Genomic DNA, 22,643 nt, shown 5'->3' on the forward strand with positions numbered 1-22,643 from the left:
CTATCTGACTCCAGAGCTTGTGTTGTTAACCACTCTGCCATAAGGCTTTGAGAGCTTATTTGGATCAGGCTGTTCTGAATTAACTCTGAAAGCAGTTTAGTTAAAAAAGAAAAACAAAATAAAAAAAGTATGCATATGTGTGTAGCCATGATGTATAATACTTTTACCATAATACTTAAAAGGAAGGGACCCAAACATTATCAACCAAGTACTTCCACCCAGGTAAGCTCTTTGACTCTTCCAAACAGCTCTGTGAGGTGGATATCACAGATGTGAAGTACCATATTTTGCCATGTGTAATGCGCACTTTTTTTAACCAAACTTGTGAGGGAAAAATAAGGATGTACATTATACATGGGTAGTACTAATTCCGTATCTATATAAATGTTTTTAATTATTTTATTTATGCTGATGAGTTAAAAGAGTAACTCTACAAATCAATAACAATATCCATATACAAATTAATACCCTGGAATACGATAATCGCTTTTGTTGAACTTACGACAAACTCGCAACAATGAAGGGTTCTTGGCCTTCTATGATGTGTAAATATCATAAATTTGTTACCGGTACATAAAATTTCTCATACCTTGTATGTGTTCTTGTGTTTTGTAATTATTGTTACATAACATTTCTTGTACCATAATATGTTAAAAAATAAATGATAAAATTCCTTTATAATACAAAAAACAAGTACCTAAGTGTAAACAAATAAAAATTTGAGTTAAAAAATTAAAACGAAAGATTTTTTTCCCGGAAAGTTTGGGCCAAAAACGCGGGTGCGCATTATACACGGGAGCATATTATACATGGCAAAATACCATAATAAGCCAAGGTCAGCAGTCTGGTGAGGGGTGGTGCACAGGCATGAATCCACGTTATCTGGGGGCCTGGTGTGTCTCCACAAATCCTGCTGCTCAAAATGACAGCCTGGGTCTGTCCCAGTTACTGGTATCTCACAGGTCCTAGAGTGCCTCACTTAACACCTGGCACAAAATATATGATTATTGGATGGGATCGAAGTAAACCCCAAATGAACCTAATGTTCATTAAGAGAAGGTTTGATAAATGAATGGACACCATATGTATGTGAGAAAGAATGAACTCTCTGTACTGACGCGGAATCTACTGTTAAATGAAAAGAGCAGTTTAGAGATGAGTATGGTTCCTTTTTCTGTAGAAAGAACAAGGTTTCCTTACCAATAGCCATCTCTGTCTCTTTATATATGCAAAAACAAAGTCCGTATCAAACAAGTTAAAATGGATAATAATGCTTATCTCTGAGGGGAGGATCATGAAGGATTTTAACATATTTTATAATAAGAAAAACCATGAAGATATTTCAACTTTGAAAAAAGCAAAAACGAAAGAAAGGCAAGTTGTTTCTGGTGGCAACAGATCCCACCTGAGTGGGGATGTGCCTCAGGCCCGGATTCTTCATGTCGACTCACTCAGCATGGGCTCTGGGGCCCAAAAGGTGAAGAGGTTTTGTTCAGAGTCTCTCTCTCTCTCTCTCTCTCTCTCTCTCTCTCTCTCTCTCTCTCCTCCTCTCCCACCTTTTACTATGAAATATTTTCACTCACAACAAACATGAACACACTGCAAGGAACCAGGACTCCTTGGAAAACGGGCCCAGAACATCTCTTTGTATTGAGACAAGTAAACAATTCACAGGAACTAATACAAAGGGGCGCCCACTTGCTAATGGCAGGTGATTTGAACGTTAAAAAACTGCAGTAAGTTAAACATTTATTATTCTGAAACTGGTAAATAAAGGGGGGAAAAAGCAAGTAATCTTGCCTTTCCTGTATGAGCTGTACCTCATGGTGAGCGAACAGTTGATGAAAGTGTTCTTTTTATAGAACAATCCCAGCTAACAAATACAGGAGGAAAAATAGAATTAGAAAAATTCCTGTTTTGCAACCTCCTAATGGCAGTGTGTATCTAAGCAATGACTATTAAATGGCTGCTGAAACCTTTAGGTAAAATACCGGAGAGAAATTTGTCATGGATGGATGAGGCTGACAACTCTGGGACCCACTCACTAGTCCTAACATTCTGAGTAGAGAAGCACCAGGCATTACCTGCCTCCTGATGGGATACAGTTGCATATACCCAGTACCATCTATGAAGTCTTCTTGCCACAAAATCAGGCCTCTATTTCCAACTACCATTTTAGAGGAAAGATGGGCTCAGAGAACCACAGTACCTGACACCTCTGGATTTCAACCAGCAAAATTCAGAATGTGGTAAATTCTCCAGATGAAAGAGACAGAAGAGGCATTTCAAATAAATGCAATTTGTAGATTTTGTTTGACTACTGCAAGTCTACTGTAAACATGACCAAACATTTATGAGACAATGGGGAACATTTGAACACTGACTGTGTATTTAAGAATGTTAGAAGGACTTATGGATAAATCCTTGATGTGATGATTTATGATGTGATGCTACAATTTTGCTTCAAAATAATGCAGATATACAGGGCTGGAGAGAGAAGTGGGTGGCGGTACAGATAAAACAGGCCTGACTAGTGTGGTTTGGTTGTGAAAGTTGGATGAGGGTGCACAGGGATTTACTGCACTATAATTTCTGCTTCTGTACATGTTTGGAGATTTCCATAATAACATGTTAGCAAAAAGCAATAAAAAGTATGGACACACCACTTAGCTCCTCCATCGTGATGGCGATAGCAGTGGTATGTATATGGGAATGTGTGAAGTGGATGTGTGTGTGTGTGTGTGTGTGTGTGTGTGTGTGTGTGTGTGTTCTCATGCTCTGTTTGGTCCTAATTCAAGTTGTAGCTCTGGAACAAGTGCGTTCATTTGAAAATGGCTTTTTCCAGGTGTGAAGAATGCCCCAACCTAACAGGCCCAGCTGGATTTCCAAGGGGTGTCCGCAGAACAGGCAGGTACAGACGCAAGGCCCCTTTTAGAGGACAGCTGGGGCCAGACCCACACGATTATCCCCACGGTCAAAGACAGAGTAAAACTGTCTAATGAAGACATCGCCCAGGATCCAGAGGGGCCCAGCTGGAGGCTGGATGTCAAGGCCTTGAAAGCCACTGGGGCAGAACTCCATTCCGTTCACAGAGTCCTGGAGTTGGAAAGAAGAATGTAAGTGACATACAGGGAAGAAGGTAGTAGAGCTGCCTAGAGATTATGCTGTGTGGTGGTGGCGGCCACACTGAATGGCCTCGCAAGGCTCCTTTACAGTTTTGGTTGGTTGGTTCTTCTCTTCCTCTTTCATACGCCTTTACCTATTTACTCAATAAAGTGTTTGCACAATTTCATATTTGTGGGCACGGGCTTCTAAGTTATACAATTTTGAGACTTGTTTATCTATTATACCCATCCCCCCGTCCCCCCCCCCCCCCCCATTTCACAACTGGGAAAACCAAAACCTTGTTGCATGGCTGGAAGAACAAAAGGTTTGACGTTAGATTTGGCTTAAATTCTGATTTCTTTAGTTTCTAGTGAAGCTCAATTTAATTGTTTTTTTAAGGGAGAGAGATTGCTCTATAAATGGCTAGCCACTGCTGTTTTCTTGTTGATGTTTTGGGAAGAATCATTTGAGTGGCTCCTTTTAGGTGTAAGACAAGTAGGCATACCTTGTTCTGTGAGAAGAATGTAACCTCCTCCAACTTAGTTTTTAGTTTGGCAAAGACTTGGGGTCTAACAGGCAGGTGTGGTCTTTTCAACACCGTTTGAAATTTGAGGTTGCTGATGAGGGAGTAGGAAAATTTGCAGAGGGCTTAAAGCGCTTTCTTGAGGAAAGGGGTAAAAACACAAAGTTATTACAGAATCCTTGACGGAGTCAAGTGGCTCTGATTGAAATCTGCTGGCAGAAAAGGGGAATGGCACCATGTTGGGTACAGGGAAGGGCGTAGGGGTGAGCAGAGAGTCACGTAGGGTGAAGGTGGGAGAGCGTGGGGTGCTGGAGTGGTGAAGGGTATAGACTGATGAACTCGGCTGTCGAAATGCCTAGCTTGTCCTCAGTATGGTATTCACTGAGGCAGCTCCAGATTTTCTCTGTTGGAGGAGTTTAGGGGACTTGATACAAAGCTGTATTTTAAAGTAAAAGATTTGTTTTCACTTTGATTATCTGTTTATATTTGGTTGCTTAGGAAAGGGGTTAATGGAGATCAAGCTGTGGGGAGGGGTGTAGGGAAGTCCCTAAACCCTCAGTGTATGTACCTTAATGCCTCCTTTCTGGTGCACTCACCCTAATGCTGTGGTTGACTCTTGGGCAAAGTTAGTGCACTAAAGTGTGTCACAAAAAACTGCAATACTGAAAACCTGGGCCCGCTGCGGTGTGAAGTGGTCATGGATTTCCAGAACACCTGGGAGTTCTCTTTCTACCTCACCTCCCATACTTAAAAACTAAATGCAACGAGGCATTTCCTTGTTTGAGGAGAATGTTAATTTGAACGTTGGAAGAGATATAACCTTATTCTGTACCTCCCACCACCCAGCAGCTCCTATCTAGAACTATTACCTCTCTGAGTCTCAATATCCTCATCTATAAAATGGGATAATAACATCCCCAGTCTGACTTGATGGTTGAGGGGATTAAATTTTGTCAGTTGAAAAGTCCTACATGACAATATCAGAAAACCTCATTAAATGACTTGTCCCAGGCTTGCTCCTGCTTTGTGGCAGAACAGGAAATTAGAGAGCCGGCCCAGAGGTCTTTCCTCCATAGGCAGCTGCGGTCCCTCCCAGGGGAACTGCCAGAGCAGGACAAGATGGGGGGTGAGTGGGGGCGGGGGTGGGGGGTAAATACAACCTGAGAGCAGGCGTCTGTTTAAAAAGGGGAAGTGGCAGGTGGGTGGGAAAGGCCCTGTGATGTGCAGAATAAGGAAACAGTTCTTACCAGCAGGGTGTAGGCAGTTGGTTGGAGGGTGTAGGGTACTCCATTGATGGTGAAGGTGACATCTGGCATAACATTGAGGTAGTCACACTCCACAACATACTAAAACACAACATAGAGGATCCATTTAGAGGCCTCTCATCACTCAAGAGTGGCCTGGTCCCTGTGCTCCCACCCGTCCTCACCCCAGGCAGGCACTCACTTCTCCATCCATGGGCTCTGCCCCAATGGCCTTCTGCAGCTGCTTGATCTCGTCTGGGGGGCCTGTAATGAGGGAGGTCCCTGTGTCCACAATGGCCTGGCAGCCCTCTGAGCAGAACATCACAGCGCCTCCCACCTGGATTCTGAGGGCAAAGGAAGCGTGCTCAGTCCCCCACCCGTGCTCCTGATATCCTGCTTCCCCTGACGCTTCCCCAGGCGCCCCGCAGCTCTCAGCCCTTGCTGGGCTCGCTCATAGCTGAAGCATATTAATGATTTCCATTTTGGTGTCTATCACCACATGAGTATTTCTCAATTTTTTTTTGACTGAGATTCATAGCAGGAAATACATTTTTCTTCCTGACCCAGTATATTTACATACATACACTCAAATAAAATTTCATGAAACAGTACTTAACCTTAATATGTCTATCAGAGTAGGTCATGATCCCTTAAAATGATGCCATGACCCATAAATGGGTAAATCCCTAAAGTCTGAAAAACCCTCAGTAGATGTTCAACCAATGAGGCTTTTTGCTTTTGTATCCCTGGGGCCTAGCACATGCCTGGCACCTGGCAGGAACTTATTCCTGGCTGAACTGACATTCGAGTTACATTTCTTTGAATTCCTGCGTTGTCTATTACAGTGCTAGGAATGTGTCAGGCAGCTAGTCCCACTTCCCAATTGCTCCACGCCCAAGTGTGTGAGTGTGTGTGTGTGTGTGTGTGTGTGTGTGTGTGTGTGTGTGTGTGTGAAGGCTCAATCAATGCTGCCACCTCCATGACACCCTTGAGGAGTTCTTCAGATAGAAGCTGTCTTGCGCTGTCTGCGGGGCCACTTTGGTGGTACGTCTCATGGAGCACTAAGCACCTTCCTCTTTACGTGGCAGTCATTTGTACGTATGTCTCATCTTCTGTACATGGTTTGTGAAGGCAAAATCTGAGTCCAGTTCACTTTTGCACCCACATGTCACTCAGCCCTTGTCTCTGTGTTACTTCATGTTGCGTGAATGAAAAGTTGGCTGTGTTTGTATTTGCTGTCTCTTGGATTGAAGGCGCACCGCACACAAGAAGGAAGCTGAGAGTTGGTACCATGCGCCTGCCACCCTGCTGTCCTATCCTGCACTCTGCCCAGTACCTCCAGACTCTAGCCTCACGCAGCCGGCTTCTGGCATCCTTTTTCAGTGATCAGTCCTTTCATTCGGGTCAATTCAGTCAAAAGAGTTTGAGTTGTGCCTATTATGAGTTCTTCCCTCAATACTATACTTTGTGGAAGAGACTCACGTGTCCAGTGCAATCTGCCAGTAGCCTTGTTTGGTGACCGGGACCCAGTTCAGGCTCCCAGAGAAATGAGAGTGGTCATAGCCTCCGAAAACCAGCTCGCTCTCTGTGCCACCTTCGGGGTCACTACAGGGAGAGAAAGGCGGATTGTCAAGGAAGGGCCCCTGGAAAACCCTAGGGACGAGCTTCAGCCAGGACTCTGCCTCTGGGTCTGGTCTCTCACACCAAGTACCTAGACAGGTAGAAATAACAGCCTGGACTTTGACACCTGGGCTTTTAACTACTGTGAATTGATTAGTCTGGGCCTTTTGGGCAAAAGGATGAAAACAGCTCTGCTCAATGATTTGTGAATGTCCCCCTTGCTTCTTACATAAAAAGGGTAAGGAGGTGAGAAATGGGGACAATGGGTCTGGTCTCACAGAACTCATGCAGAAACAAGGCCAGGACCATCCCTTGGTGGCGTGCATGCATTGTGTGACTCGAGGCACCCCCCAAAGGACACATTTTTTTCCAAGTACCTTCCCCACTATTGCTGTGGTGGTGTCTGGAGTTTGTCTTCACATTATTCACTCTCTTGTGTTAAGGCATAGAAGCTAAATGTGAACCCAGCACAACTTATCAGAGCTTGAATATTTATTAATTTTCATTGGTGTTGATTTCTCAGATTATGTTCTGGCACCTAATGGAATTTGGGGGAAACAGGACATAAAACAGATTCATTTTCAGAAGGAAAAGTATAAAAAAAAATACAAAACTTGGGCCGGCCGAGTCGCACGTTGGTTAAGAGTTGGCTTAGGATGCCAGCTGTGAGCAGCGGGCCCCAGTCAGATCCCATGTGAGGGCCAGTGACACTGTGCCCTCTACAGCTAAGATGGTGAACAAAAGCTCAACCTGGAGCTGGGCTGCCCTGAGTCACCAGCGAAGGCGTAGGCTGCCGTGAGCCGTTGTGAGTGGCCATCCAATGGCTGGTGAGCGACTGCCTCACCCAGGAAGAACACAATGACACCAACAGTGACGTCCTCCACAACTAGACTGAAGAACAAAAAGGACAGCAACTTGTTTGTTCCTCTTCCCCAGTTCCCCAATGCTGTTCCCCTCCCCTAACTCCCCAATAAAATCTAAAAAAACCAAAAACCAAACAACAAAACTTGGGGCATTGCAAGGCAGGGTAGTAAAGGAGAAGGGAATTGGATATCTGTGGGACTCTTAGGAAAGTGATTTTACAGAGGTGGGGGGAAGAACTAACATTTGTTGGTGGCCTTTATGTAAGGCACTGTTCTAAGAATTTCACCTGCCTAACCTTATTTAATTCTCACATCACCCTAGTGTCCATCTGAGGAAACTGAGGCTCAGGGAGATGAAGTAACGTAAGTGGTAGGATTTAAATCCAGGTCAGTCTGACTGCAAAGCCTTTACTGTTTTTCATCACAGCTCTCGTCTTCCCAGGCTGCAAGGGAGCAGAAGGCTCTGAAAGGGTGAAGTGGAGGAGTCCAGACAACCTGCACCCTTACTCACGGTTCTGCCCGGGGCCTGTCCCAACTGCAGCCATGCAGGAGAGGAGGAAGTTTGATAGAGGAAAGTCAAGACTTTCCACATAGACTAGGAAAACAGGGGAATGGGCTTTTGCTAAAACAGGAGAAGCTCGGGTTAGGCCTCCCTGGGAAGGAGTCAGAAAGGTAAGAAATCTTCCCTGTATAGGGAGAGGGTGAGATGACCCTCCCAGGACTCCAGGCAAGAATGCCCAGAGGCAGGTGAGCTTCATGAACTTTTTCAACTACAATGAGCAAGTAAAAAAAAAAAAAAAAGTATAAATTGGTAAAATACACATAAAATTTACCATCTCAATCATTTTTAAGTGCATAGTTCAGTAGTGTTAAGTATATTCACATTGTTGTGCAACCAGACTCTAGAACCTTTTCACCCTGTAAAACTAAAATTCTATAACCATTCAATAATTCCCCATTTTCCCCTCCCCACAACCCCTGGCAACCACCATTCCACTTTCTATTTCTATGACTATGACCATTCTAGATACTGCATATAAATGAAGTCCTACAGTAGTTGTCCTTTTGTGACTGGCTTATTTCAGTTAGCATAATGTCCTCAAGATTCATTCATGTTGTAGCATATGTTAGAATTTCCTTCCTTTTTAAGGCTGAATATATTTTGTTCCATGTATATACCACATTTTATTTATCCATCCATTAACATGCAATTATTTTATTGTCAGCTTACTTTTAAATTTTTTTCCTGCCTCCCACCACTAGAATCAAGCTTCTTGAGAGCAAGGACTGTCTTTCTTGATTCATTGTGTTCCCAGTTCCTACCATCATGTTCAGCACATAATAGGGGCTTGAGAAGTATTTATTCACTGCATAAATGACTATCCAATTTAAGAGATTCCTTAAATTAATTCAGTGTGGTACAGTTTACAAAGCACTCTTCACAATGACTTTATGAGGCAAATCCCAATTCCTCAATATTCAGAGAGGTTAAGCGTGTGCCTCAAATTACACAGCTGGCCAAGCAAGAGATGCAGCTCACGTGCTGTGCTTTTTCAGCTGCACCATGTTGTCTCCCTGTCGTCATAATTGACCTTAACCTGGCAGCCTTGACAGGTCTCACCTGCTCATGTAGACAGAAAACATGGGTACATCCACCAGGTTCTGGGCCATCATGTTGTCAAATACAGGGGTGACTCCTCCAACAGCCAAGGAAGGGTATCCCAGGCCCAGAATCCCATCAAACTCGGCACTCACAAAGGTCTGGCCAGGCTCCGTGACACTTTCTCCAAATTGCTGGCTGACCACAGTCAGTCCTTCCACCTGAAGGGAGAAAGCCCAAAGGAAATTTGCACAGGAGACCTCGTCAAGGGTCTCAGATTCCTGGACACTCCCCCTGTCCTGAAGCTAATTTTTTTCCTACTCAACTTTTCTTGACTAAATAGGCACGAAGATTTTTTCCATATTTCCATTTGATTTTTTAATATGAACCTTTTTTATTCAAGTATAATACAATAAGTGTACAGTTCAATGAGTGTTCAAAAGCTGTACACGCCCATGTGAGCAAGCCCCCAAACCAAAAAACAAAACATTGCAACCCCTCAGCAGCCGTTTCATATACCCTGCCAGTTATTGCAATTTCCTCAAAAGTAATTGGTCTGCTGGCTTCTAACAGCATATATTGGCTTTGCCTATTTTTGAATTTTATGTAAATGGAATCATACAGTATGAATTCTGTTGTATCTGCCTTCTGTCACTCAACATTATGTTTATTGCATGCTGTTCTAATTTGTTCATTGTCATTACATTTCACAGTATGACTGTATCATCATTATTTATCCATATTACCTTGATGGATATGTGGGCTGTTTCCTGGACTTGACTATTGCTAATTTTGGGTTGTCGGAAAAGTCATGACATATTTTTTCTGTTTTTCGTTGCAAAAATGTGTCATGACTTTTCCGACAGCCCACTAGTACAGTTTGTATGTGTCTCCGGGTGAACACATGTGGGTATTTCTGTAAGATGTATGCCTAGGAGTAAAATTGCTAGCTCATAGGGTATGCAAGCATCTCACTTCAGTAAATACTGACAAAGAGTTTTCCTAAGGGATTTGTACTAATTGACATTTCAAATACCACTGTTTTGAGAACTCTAGTTGCCAGTTGCTTCATATCCTCAGCAACCTGGGTCTTACCTTGTATCCCATTTCAGTCTTCTAGTGTATATGGATTGGGTACATTGTGGTTTTAATTTGTATTCCTAATGACTAATGAAATTGGACATTTGGATATCTTCTCTTGTGATGTGGGTTGTCTGCATTTTTCTTATTGATTGGTAGGAGTTCTTTATCTATTCTGAAATCGAGTCCTTTGTTGGATTATGTATTACAAACATTTCCAGGCTGTGATTGGTGCTTTTATACTCCTAATGGTGTTTTTATTTGTTTGTTTGTTTGTTTTTTGATGAACAGAAGATAGGACTTTCGATATAGTCAAATTTATCTATTTTTTTCCCCTTTTTAATTAGTGTTGTTTTGTAACTTGTTTCAGAAATTTTTGCCTACATTAAGGTCATGAAGATATTTTCCTGTTTTCTAAAAGTTNGTCATGTGGAACTAAATGGAACTGAAAGGTAAATTCACATCCTGCTCCCAGTTCTGTGTCATATTCATATTCACTGAAACCAATGGCTCTGAACTCTTTTATTTTTATTTTTTTGGCGTTCCACCTTTTCCTCCCTGTATTCAACAATACAAATAGTTTTATTTCATTTCTTCGGTAGGCAGCTTTTCATTTCCTGTTTTTGGTTCAATATCTTTTTTCTTTCCAATATCTTGGGAGAAATAATATATGAGCTTAGTGCTTTATTTTAGAATTTGTAACTTTAAAAAATAATATGTAGCAAGCTATGAAATTTAACTACAGTTAATTTTTGTCCTGAAGAAATTTCCTTTAACAACCCATAAACAATAGCTATGCTTTAACTAGCAGCTATTTATATATAAGTCTCTAATGGATGAATATAAAATAATTACTTCGTGGATATGTAACGATAAATTAACATTACTTACTACAAAAGTGAGTTATGTCGTAACGAAAATCTGGTAGATTAAAATTAGGAACTCTGAGCTACCATTCAGGCAGACAATATGAATTGTAACGCAAAATTTCAAATTTAGCCATACACGAATACTAATAGAAGATTTAAAAAAATTATCAAAACAACACGTGGAAAAGCAGCTCCTTGTTTGGAAGCACTAGTTATTGTAGATGTTTTAAATCAGCAAGGTCTTTATCAAACTCATTCTACTTCAATTTATGAAGCAAGTAAATGTCAGCACTGTTAGAAAAAGTCTTCTATCTTACTATCCATTTATCATAAGAAACAAATTTTGTGAGGTAAGATATTTTATTTTTGTCTGTCAGAAAATTATGATCATAAGAATATATAACTCACCTACCTTTGGAGTTAGTAGTTAAATAAAAATGTGGAAAAAATTAAAATAATAATGAAGTCTAAGATGTGGGTCCTTGAGATGTCCTTGAACAATAAACAACTTGAATGACCATCCTGGGCTACTCTAAACACTTATGTGGCCTTTACAGTTAATAAAGTGCTCCCATGTACGTAGAAACAACCTGTATAGGAAATGGAGGACAGGCGAAGGGATTGTGAGACCTGCATTTCGATGCTGGTCAACGCTATTTATTTGCTGTGACCTTGGGCAATTGACTCACCACTCCCTAGGAATTCTTGGTTACCTCATCTACAAATGGGGGTAAGTACACCCAATCCTTCCAACTGCTACCTGGCGGCCGCAGGAGATGTCCCGGTTCTGAGTAGTAAATGAAATTATGAGATGTGCATGAGGTTTTCATTTGGCACTTGATAAAATGTGCTTTCTTAAAAAATGGTATTATTTTTTCCAAATCAAATGAAGTATATGTACAGGGCTGGTACAGGGCAGTAATTCTGATGAATTTGGATGAGTTCCTATTAAGTCACCTGTGGACAGTTGCGAGTTTCACATGATCACTGGTGACCTTCTGTGGGAGCCCAAAAGGCTGACATTCTGATTTTCTGACATTCAGAAGGCAGTTGTTTGAGGCTTGCAAAGAAGCCACTGTGCAAACTGAAAACATAAAGGTGATTTTTAAAGCAACCCCCAACCAATAAATGGCTCTGTTATAAACCTCAAGAAGACACAGCGTTACTATTTTGAGAAATGAAATTTTGCAGAACAACCAGAAAAACATTTAAAATCCAAGAAATGGTGAGAATATTTGCTTCAGAGGAAACTAGGAGGAAGTTTGCTTGAACATCGTCCTCCCCTGTTTCAGATGGCCCTGCTTGATTACAGCAGCACATCTGTGGCCAGCCTGGAAAAAAGGAGTGTGCCCGACCTTTCATCAGTTCAGCAAGCATTTCCTGTGGGCCTGCTATGCCCCAGGCATTGGCCTCTGTGCTTAGAAGATGAATTAGATCGAACATGGTCTCAGTCCACACAGGGTTCTTGAAGTCTAGTTTGTTAACTGTCTTTCTTGCACTCCGTCTTCCCAAGGTTGTGTCCCTCCGTCCTTCCTCCAATCTAGGTGACAGCTTTCCTTCATTTTTAGGTGCCCAGTGCTCCTTCTCTTATTAATGATTTCAGATGTTCATTCAGGGGGAAATGACTGCATGTTTCAACTGCTGTGCCTTGTCTCATAGCACCCTGGTATCTCATAGTCTCAGCCATGTTCATAGGGGTTGTTCCCATTGTCCAGGACTAGCACAAGTGCCACTTCCTACAGGCAGCCTTCCCTCATCACCAAAGTTAGAAATGACTTGTCCTTCCTCTCTGATCCAATAGCCCTTTGTTTGTACCTTATTTTAGTACTTACCGTACACCTGCTTTTTGTTAAAACTGTTGGAGTCAATGGATATCTTCCCTTACACACTGGAGTGGGAGGATGAGGGGCTAGCACTCTCTGAGCCCAGGGCCCATGTCCAGATCTTCTCTACCCCTGCAACCTGCCTTACCCTGATCGGTACATCACACACACACACACACACACACACACACACACACACACACACAAATAAATAAAATAAAATAAAATTGGCTGGATTGGATTTTTTTTTTTAAATTTTAGCTGCCCAGAATTAGCTTGATCAAACTTCTCTGTTGGTGGCACTCTGCCAGCATGGGTCTGTGCATGGCTTTCATGTTCTATTTATGTAATATTTTTGGGTCGCCTTTATTCTCCATAACCATTCCCCTTCACCCAGCCTCTCCACACCTGCCACAGACACACTCTCTTGTTTTATTAAAGTGCAACCTCCTAATCTATTTAAACACCCATAAGATTATTTACACATTTGTGTGGCACTGAATGATACTTGGCATTGTTTTGGATTGAAATTGCCTTTGGCGAAGGGAAATGAAGGACCTCACTGGAATTTCAGGCACCAGCAGCCAGTGAGGAAGTGCTTTGGGCAGGGTGGGTGACCCCTGGAATCATGGTGGCTGGGAGGCAGCGGTCTGGCACAGGCTTTTGCTTTGTCTCTAGGCTCCCTTGACCTCAGGGCTTTGCTGCCCCCACACCTGAGCTCTGTCCCTTCTGGCAGAGCTGTCTACACAGCTGCCACATTGCCAGCCAGGAGGCCCCAGAGAGACTTTCTCTGACAAGAGAGTATCTGTCCTCCTTGACATATGTTGCTATATGAGAACACCTATTTCTGCTTCTCTTGTGTCTTTTGGCTTGAACCCCCTGGTAGACCACACCCTTGGTGAAGTTCCCCTTTTCTTCCTTCTGATAAAGAAACACCATGAGTCCTTAGACCAGCGATTCTCAAAAATTTTGGTCTCAGGGCCCCTTTACACTCTTAAAAATTATTAAGAAACCCAAAGAGCTATTGCTTATGTGGTCTGACAATTAAATTCGCCAACTTGTTGCAAGGATGTTGCTAACATTTTTAGTTTTACTTTTTATTGTGAAATACACATTTTTTTAGAATTAGTTTCAGCTGTACAACACAGTGCAATAGTTATACTTTTTACCCCTCGAGGTGACAATCCCCCTCCCCCAATCCACCGCCCCACTTCCCCCTGCAATATCATACATCTCTATTACAATTCCCTTGATTCCACTCCCACACTATACTCCACGTCCCATGACTATATAATATATATATATTCACTTATAGTTGACATACAATNCCCTTTTCTCCACTTCCTCGCTAGCACTTGTTGTTTGTTGTCTTTTTTATAGCAGCCATTCTAACAGGTGAGAGGTGATAGCTCATTGTGGTTTTGAGTTGCATTTCCCTAATAATTAGTAATTTTGAACATCTTTTCATGTACCTGTTGGCTATCTGTATGTCTTTCTTAGAAAAATGTCTATTCAGAGCCTCTGCCCATTTTTTTAATTGGGTCATTTGTTTTTTTGTTGTTGAGTTGTATGAGTTCTTTATAGAGTTTGGATATTAAGCCCTGATCAGAAATATCATTTGCAAATTGTCTTCTCCCATTCGGTTGATTGTCTTTTTGTTTTGTTGATGGCTTCCTTTGCTGTGCAGAATGTTTTAGTTTGATGTAGTTCCATTTGCTTAAAAAATGGTTTTCAATTGTTTTAATTTAATTTCTTCAATTATTAGTGAGATGAAACTCATTTTATAGATGTATGCACCTGCCCATTTGCATGTGTCTTTGTCCAAACATTTCTTGAGCAACAGTTAGGTGCCGGAAATTGGGTTTACAGCCGTGTGCAATGATTGATGATATGTGGCTCCTTCCTGGAGGGGCTGCAGTCCAGTGGGGAAGTCAGACACGTTATAGAAGATTATAACAGTGTGTGACAAGTGCTATGGTCAAATGTTCTATGGGGGAAGCATCACCCAGCCTAGTAACCTTGAAAAGTGGGGATTGAAGAAGGAAGACTTCCTGAAGGAGGGGACATCTAGGCTTAGTGCTAGTGGAAGAGTAGGAGGCAGGGAAAGGTGTCTTGGGGCCTGTACAAGGATGAGCACAGATTTGGGGGGAACTTTAAGAAGTTTAATTTGGTGATAGCTTCAAGTATAGAGGAATTGCTAAGAGATGAACCTGGAAAAGTGGGTAGGGCCCAGGTGGTAAGCCTTTTACGCCTGTGTAAGGCCTTTGGACAATATCCTGAGCATGGCTGGGAGACATTGGTTACTGTCAGGCAGATTCATGCACAATAATAATATATGTGAGATAACATGCTCCTAGGAGAGAAGTAGAGGCTTCGTTGGCTGACCTCTACCCCAGTCACTTTTTCACGAATCACTAGAAGATGCAGAGTTCCTACTGGTTCCCATGGCACCTTCGTAGGAGTAACAAAGAAGTACCCTGTTCTCAAGTAGAAGCTTTCAAGTTAGTAGATTATGTACTTCTCAATAATAACAAAGCAAAAACATAAGTTGATTCTATGTAAATTATATACATAAAATTATTGAATACAAAATAGTATAAAGTTAGTGTTTTTGTTACAATTATTAGGAATGCAAAATCTCTGGGATATAACAATTTGTCATAAGATAGTTTCAGTCGCAAAATAATTTTCATGAAAACAAAACTTTGTGTGGTAATTTCAATGCTTGTTCCAATATCTTATTTTCTATAGAAATAAATGGTAACTAGATTTGAAAGTCTTTCTGTGACATTGTGAATATTAAGTGTTTTTTTAAAATTAATTTTAAATCTGAGAAGCTACATTTTCCACTGGTGGCTAATACTGTTAAGGTTGATGTATTCTGAGAGCTACAATGGTTTTAGTAAAATGTGTCCAATATATTATTGCTCCAAATATATTGAGGCACTTTATATGAGTCAACTACATTTGAGAAAGCAGTTAAAAGATTTTAGATCCTCTTACATCACATTTTCTACCATGTTCTTTAGTTTCAGTCATATATTTTTAATGATTGTAGAAATTCATGTTTTTCATAATTTTTCAAATTTTACATGTCATCTAGAATACTAAAAGAGTCATGAGATTCTTTGAGTATTATAAACCTTTTTTAAAAAGAGATATTGCTGTTTCCAATATAGAAAAAAAATGTGATTCTGATATTGACCTTTGGATTATAAAAGGGCTAGTCATAGGAGTCACAATTAAAATGAGTCTTCTCTTTCCTGTTTCTTGTACTTTCTATTTTGGAGCAGTTGGGATCAATGTCAAGAGACTGAAGTTTGCTTAGCATCAATAATGCATATTTTATAAACTTTATTCTTTGAGTTGTGTTAAAACTTTGTTTTTTTCCCCAAGAGTTTCTTAAGCCCATTGATGTTTTCAAAGACATTAAGCACATTAACTTTCGATGTTTGCTTATTTTGATGTTTACATTGTCAAAAATTTGTCATATGTTGTCATAAATTTTATGCCAAATTGGTGTTGAGCAAATATATTTTTAAAAATATATTTTAAAAGTATAGCTTTGACTTATGTTCTAGAATCTCTATCTTTACTATTATCAACGATTTCTAAAAGAATGTTCTGTACTGCCTCTAACTGAGTTTTTCATGTCACAGTGGTTTCAAATGGACTTTTCCAAATTTGAGTAGTCTCAAATTTATATTTACAAGTAATTCTGTTTTCAACACTCTAGCATTTTACTGAAGTCAAACAGTCCTTGGATGATATAACAGAATTCGGTGATGTCTAAAGAACTTTTTGCTATATTATTCACTGCTAGGTTTAAAGAATGGGCAGCCTTAGAATCTTTTGTAGGATCTTATGTTGAAATCCATTAAGTTTGTCATAAAATTTTTTTATTGTTGTCATATCCCTGACCCCTCAAATTATTATGGCCAAGATTCAGTGTTTTTTGTTGGTGCTCTACTAAGAATCTGTATAATCCTTCTCCTGCTGAGTCTCTACCATGGAAAAAAATATTTTTAATGTTTTTATATAGGTATATTTGCATTTTGAAAATTTACATATTTAAAAATAATTTCTATATGCCATACACCAGGAGATGTGTCTCATTTATTTGCTGTGTAATATTTAGCATTTCTTACAATGTTCAAAATGATTTCAGTTAACAAATCTTCCATATTTTAATTATTTGATTTTTGTTTTACATTTACTAAGTAATGTATAGTGTTATTTGGTGGTGTATCCTGGATATGTGTTCTGCTATAATGCTATTAATAATCTATGATATCTGCAAATGAAGAAAATTCTTATAATGCTCATACATCTTCTTGGATGATCCTCTGAATGCTAGACAATGTCTTTCTAAAAATAGAATTGTGTTTATTATGTGTTTGACAAGAGCATGCCAATATTTTCCTCATCATTTAGAATGTTTTGCAGCATTAATAATTACATATATTTCAAATCTGATTTGAAATTTGCATACATANATACATGCTTAGATCTTTGATTTTCAGTTTTTTTAATATATGCATTTCAGGCCATAATTGTCTCATTAAGGACTGCATTAGCTGCATCCATAAATTTTGGCATGCCATATCTTCATTCTCTATATCAGTTAGGGTTTGATAAGAGAAGCAGAGCCATTAGGAGCTATATATAAAGAGGATTGTATTCTAGATTGTACTATATGTAGGTGCTGGTTAAACAGCTTATGTTCAGAAGGTGTTTCTGTCTTGGTGCCTGTAGTTTTGGCAGTCAGCAGAAAGACAGATATCTGTTGGGGGAAGGTGAACTGGAATTTCAAGGTTGAGGGTGGACTAGAACCTATATTGTTCTTTCACTGCCTCTAAGCCTCAATGATGGGGGTGTCCTGCAGCACAAGCTGACACTGTATGTCACAGGGTTTAACATGAAGCTGGCCCAGGAGCCAGGAAACCCGAAGGAGGGACCAACGGAAACTGGAATTGCTGTGGACTTGGCCGCTGACCCACACCACCCAGGAGAGCCAGCAGACAAGAGACAAGCTAAAGGCTAACATTCTCTTTCCCAGCCATTTCAGTCCTTTCTCTGCTTCCCAGAGGTAATTATGATGATCATTTTGGGATGTGATGTAGCCTAAATGCGTAGTCATTTGTACGTTTACATATGTTCTATTAGAAAATAGAGTATGTTATTTTATCTGTATGTGATATTTTTACATAGATGGTGTGTTTTTGCTCCTGGCATTTTTTCACGCCATACGTCCTGCTACCACCCACTTTAAAGTGATGTTGATAAAGCCTGGGCCCTGCTGGCCTTGGGACCACCCCAGAGCTGGAACCATGCTCATCAGGACTGGGTCAGCCTCCACTTCCCCAAAGGCCTGGGCATACACAGTAGTTCCCCTTTATCCACGGGGTAAATAGTCCAAGACCCCCCCGTGGATGCCTGAAACCATGGATAGTACCAGAATCTATATATACTATGTTTTTTTCCTATACATACATACCTGTGATAAAGTTTGACTTATAAATTAGGCATGGTAAGAGATTAACAATAGTTAATAGTAAAATAAAACAAAACAAAACAATATACTGTAATAAAAATTATGTGAATGTGGCNTGAGGCATTACCCTTTTAGCACAGTGCCTAGCACCTAGTCAGCACTCAATAAATTTTAGTCATCCTTTTGATTATTTGTCTTTAAAAATGCAACTATCCCTGGGAAAGATGACCCACTGAGCCATTTATGACTTAGTATGAATTAATTTGTCAGCAGGAATAGCTAAGGAAGGACCTTAGGCTGGGCACAGGGATGGGTTGCAGAAAGGGAGAAAGAATTTCCAAAAAATGCTAGGGAATCTAAAGCAAATCTCAGTTTGTGGTTTTGCTGAGGCCCACGCCTGCACAGTACGGAAGATTGCTCTGCAAGCAGCATCAGCCATTGGCTTTTCATTTAGGGGTTGGTGTGAGTCTCCCTCTGAGCCCAGCCAGGCAGTGGAGGAAATGAAGAGGCTCTCAAGGGAGGGGCAAGGCAAAGAGGATGGGGTAGGGCGGGGTGCAGACTGCAGTGACAGCAGCTGTCTCTTCAACATGGATGGCTCCTCCCGCGGCTGCTGCTCGCCTAGGAGACAGGTAACCGGTTCTGTTAGGGCTGAGAGTTCACTTTCAGTTTCTTTCCTTGTGGTCCAGAATCTGGGCTCACCCAGTATAAAGTGGGTACTCTGTGGCCTGAAGGGATGGGAGAGCAAGGCACCCCCTTTCCTAAAACTGTTCCCTAGGGTGCTGTCTATCCCAACCCCGAATTAGAGGCACAATCTGACAACGGTTTATGTGGACAATGAGAAGGCATGTTGTCCTTGTGATGGGGGTATGTCTAAAGCTTATGGGAAAAGGTTTGAGCTGCATGCAGGTTTAGTGCTTCATGATAAGCCTTTTGGGAATCTACAGGCAAATGTATATTGTTGGCTGAAATTTCCCCCGTCTGTCCTAGATCCCAAACTAGACAGCGAGCACCTTGNATAACTGTATTGGAACACCCTCCCTACTCACCTGATCTGGCCCCCAATGACTTCTTTCTTCACCCAAAGATAAAGGAAATATTGAAAGGAATACATTTTGATGACATTCAGGACCTCAAATGTAGTATGACAACAGCTCTGATGGCCATTTCAGAAAAAGAGTTCCAAAATTGCTTTGAAGGGTGGACTAGGCACTGACATCGGTGCATAGCTTCCCAAGGGGAGTACCTCAAAAGTGACTGTAGTGATATTCAGCAATGAGGTATGTAGCACTTTTTCTAGGACGAGTTTGCAAACTTAATTGTCAGACCTCATATTTAGGCTATAGTTATTTGTATTTACCATATTAGAAATTAAAACTAAGAATATTTAGAAATAAAATAATACTAGAACCATTGCATATTAACATGTTTTTATGAAAAATAAACATTTTCAAAAATGTAAAAAATGTAGTGAGAAGAGAGGCATTATTTTACATTTTTGCCAATATCATTAATTATTAATACTTGGCTTGATAAAAGAAAGCTAGATTCTTAGATCTGCTTTTGTATTTAGTCTGTTGCCATATCACATGTCATGTAATCTTCGGAAAACTGCACTGTACAAATGAGCAAGACTGAGAGGGAAACAGGCAACCAGCATCTCAGTACTATTATGAAAATTGTTTTGATGTCATCAACCTCTGAAAGGATCTCTGAAACCCCCAGGGGGTCCCCAGACCACACTTTGAGAACTGCCTGCCATCCTACACCTTCAGTTTCTTGATGGCAAGGCCATGCCCTGTTCATCCTTATAGCCTGGGTTTTAAGGGGTATGGTTGGGACTTAGTAAATCTTGTTTGAAATACTTGGAAATATCCATGTCACTGAGGGTCGTCCCACCCATCACAGTTACCCAGGGAAATGCTCCACTGATTCTAGTGTTGCTGATGGCATTTGGATTCTGAAGGAGAACAACTTCTAGAGGCACTGGCAGTTCTGTTGAATACCCTCAGTAGTCTCAGATCTTTGTCCTTCGAGGACCATTTTGATTTTTGGAAACAGCCAAAAGCCATTTAGAGTGAAATATAGTTAATAATATGGGTAGTCAGTTGGGTAACATTACATTTTGAATTTTAAAAAGTAACACTGACTTCTTAAAATTTGGATTGCAAAACTACTTCAATAACTAGTCCCCTAAATCTACACACATTCACATATGTACAAAATGTACATGTTTAATAATTGCACCATCATTTGAAGAGCAAAATTGGAAACAATCTAAACGTCCACTACTGGGAGACCAATTAAATAAATGGTGGGTATCCATAGAATAGAACACGCAGCAGCTGAAAAAAAAGAATGAGAAAGTTCTGTACATATTAGTAATAAATTAACTCCAAGATCTATTAAGTGAAGAACCAAGAGGCAGAGTAATCTATATAGCATCTGTAGGGAAAAAAAGCTATATTGTGTGTGTGTGTTTATATGTCTGTGTGTATATGTGTTTGCTTGTGTATACATAAGGCATACAATAAATTGGAAATGCTTGCTGCCTCCAGGGAGGAGAGCTAGCGGGCTGCGGTGAAGGGTGGAAAAGCAGCTTTTCAAGGACTATCGATATCCTTTTGTACCTTTTCAATTCTAAACCATATGGATGTTACCTAATAAAACAAAAACGTTTAGAAGCCCCAAACTGAAAAACAATGATGTACTCTCCTCCTTCCAAAATTAAAAATAAAAACAATCCCTAACACTTAGAAAGGCTATCCTCCAAAAAACAGTTCTTATTATTCCTTGAGCAATATTATATTAGAAGAAATGTACAATGTATAAGGTGACATGTACAAAGGGGACACTAGAAGGGAACAATGTGATGAATTTGTGTAAAATGTTAGTCATTTTTGTAGTCGTGCCTTATTTGTTTTCTCACTCTTGCCTCATTTCCCAAATAGGGAAACAGTCCAGGCATGCTACATGATTCATCCATGTCACCTGGGCTCTTGGTTCCAACCCATCTTGTTAGGCAGGGGGTTTCCCGACTGCTCCTGCAGGTGCCTTCAGGGGAATGTGGCGGTGGGTGGGAAGACAGAGGGTGACAGATCCTCTTTCATTTGGCCTTAAACACACTTCTCTCTTCATCTGAAGCGGGGGCTGGAGGCTGAGGCAGAATAGAAGGCTTGCGGGTGCAAACCTTCCCCACGTTCTCCCCTGGGTCACACATACCCAGCAGAGCACCTCCTCCAGGCTTCTCCAGAACATTGATCTGGGTGTTTGGTTGGCACAGCTCCTCTTTTTCCAAACTTGGATTACCCAGTTCAATCCTTACCTACTTTATGACAAGGAGTCTCTGGCATTCATTCATTCATTCATTCATTCATTCATTCATTCAGCACATACATATCGAATCTATTCATTGTATGCGGCACTGTTCTAGGCACTGGGGACAGAGTAATGACCAAAACAGATAAAGTGTCTGTTCTTGTGGTGCTTACATTCTTGTAATGACAGTCTGACAATCATCAAGTAAACAAATAAATGATCAAGGTAATTCAGATACCGATACTAATAGATCAGAGGGTGATGTTACAGAGAGGCTGGGGAGCTGACCTTGGACCATATGCTTGGGGAAGGCCTATCTGAAGATGCTTCCTTAAGAAAAAAGCTATCTCAATGTCTTTTGAGGCCCTCCCCTCCCGTGGGGGAGATTCTAACATTCTCTCCATCTAACAGGTTCCCGTGGAGGAATGAAAGAGATGGAGGAGAAGACAGGTGCCAGCTCCCTGGGGTCCTGTGTCTGCCAGTTGCTGCTAAATACCTCTGAGAAACTCTGCCTCCAGCTAAAGGGGACCATGTGTCCCAGAAACCTCAGTACCTGGGACAAGAATCCCCTGAGTGGACCCCTTGTTGAGATGAATTGGACCAACTGTAGGTTCCAGGACTCCAGAGTCAGCGATGCCTTCCTGGACAACCCCACACCACTGCCCTGTTCAGGTAAGACCAACTGAAAATAGGCAACGTAGCTATTACCTACTGTTAAACAACAGTCTGAACATTTAGGTCTTAAACAGCCCCGCGAGGTGTGTATTCATGCAATGTGCATCTTGCAGATGAAGACAACGGGGCTCAGAATGGTTAAATAACTGTCCTAAGATTACACAGTTAGGAAGTGCCGGAGACCCAGGTCACTGGACTCTAAATCTCAGGCTATTTCATGATACCATCCCTCATGTTTGCTTCCCTTACACCCACTGACCCTCCTCTGCCTTTTCAGGGTATGCCCTAGTCTTTCTGACCCTGGATGGACACCCTCATGCTGTCTGTCCTTCTTTCTGTAAACAGGTGTGCCCTTCCTCAGCCAGCTTCCCCCAGCTAGTGCCCCAGACTCTCCTCTCATTGCTCTGGACTTACGTGTGACATCTCACACTC

General features: G+C 41.1%; 1 protein-coding gene across 1 annotated transcript in view; it reads right to left on the reverse strand.

Moving 5' to 3' along the window:
* Positions 1-2,367: 2,367 nt before the first annotated feature.
* CTSE (cathepsin E) overlaps positions 2,368-22,643 on the reverse strand; it is a 27,106-nt gene continuing 6,830 nt past the window's right edge. The window contains exons 5-9 of the mRNA XM_019649575.1: positions 8,977-9,176; positions 6,355-6,477; positions 5,075-5,216; positions 4,876-4,974; positions 2,368-3,096 (exon numbers count right to left, since the gene is read on the reverse strand). Of these exons, the coding sequence (XP_019505120.1) occupies positions 2,932-3,096; positions 4,876-4,974; positions 5,075-5,216; positions 6,355-6,477; positions 8,977-9,176 (729 nt within the window). The 3' untranslated portion in view covers positions 2,368-2,931. The remainder of the gene's footprint in view (positions 3,097-4,875; positions 4,975-5,074; positions 5,217-6,354; positions 6,478-8,976; positions 9,177-22,643) is intronic.

This window comes from Hipposideros armiger, unplaced genomic scaffold (genome assembly GCF_001890085.2).
Source record: "Hipposideros armiger isolate ML-2016 unplaced genomic scaffold, ASM189008v1 scaffold_134, whole genome shotgun sequence".
Classification (NCBI taxonomy): domain Eukaryota; kingdom Metazoa; phylum Chordata; class Mammalia; order Chiroptera; family Hipposideridae; genus Hipposideros; species Hipposideros armiger.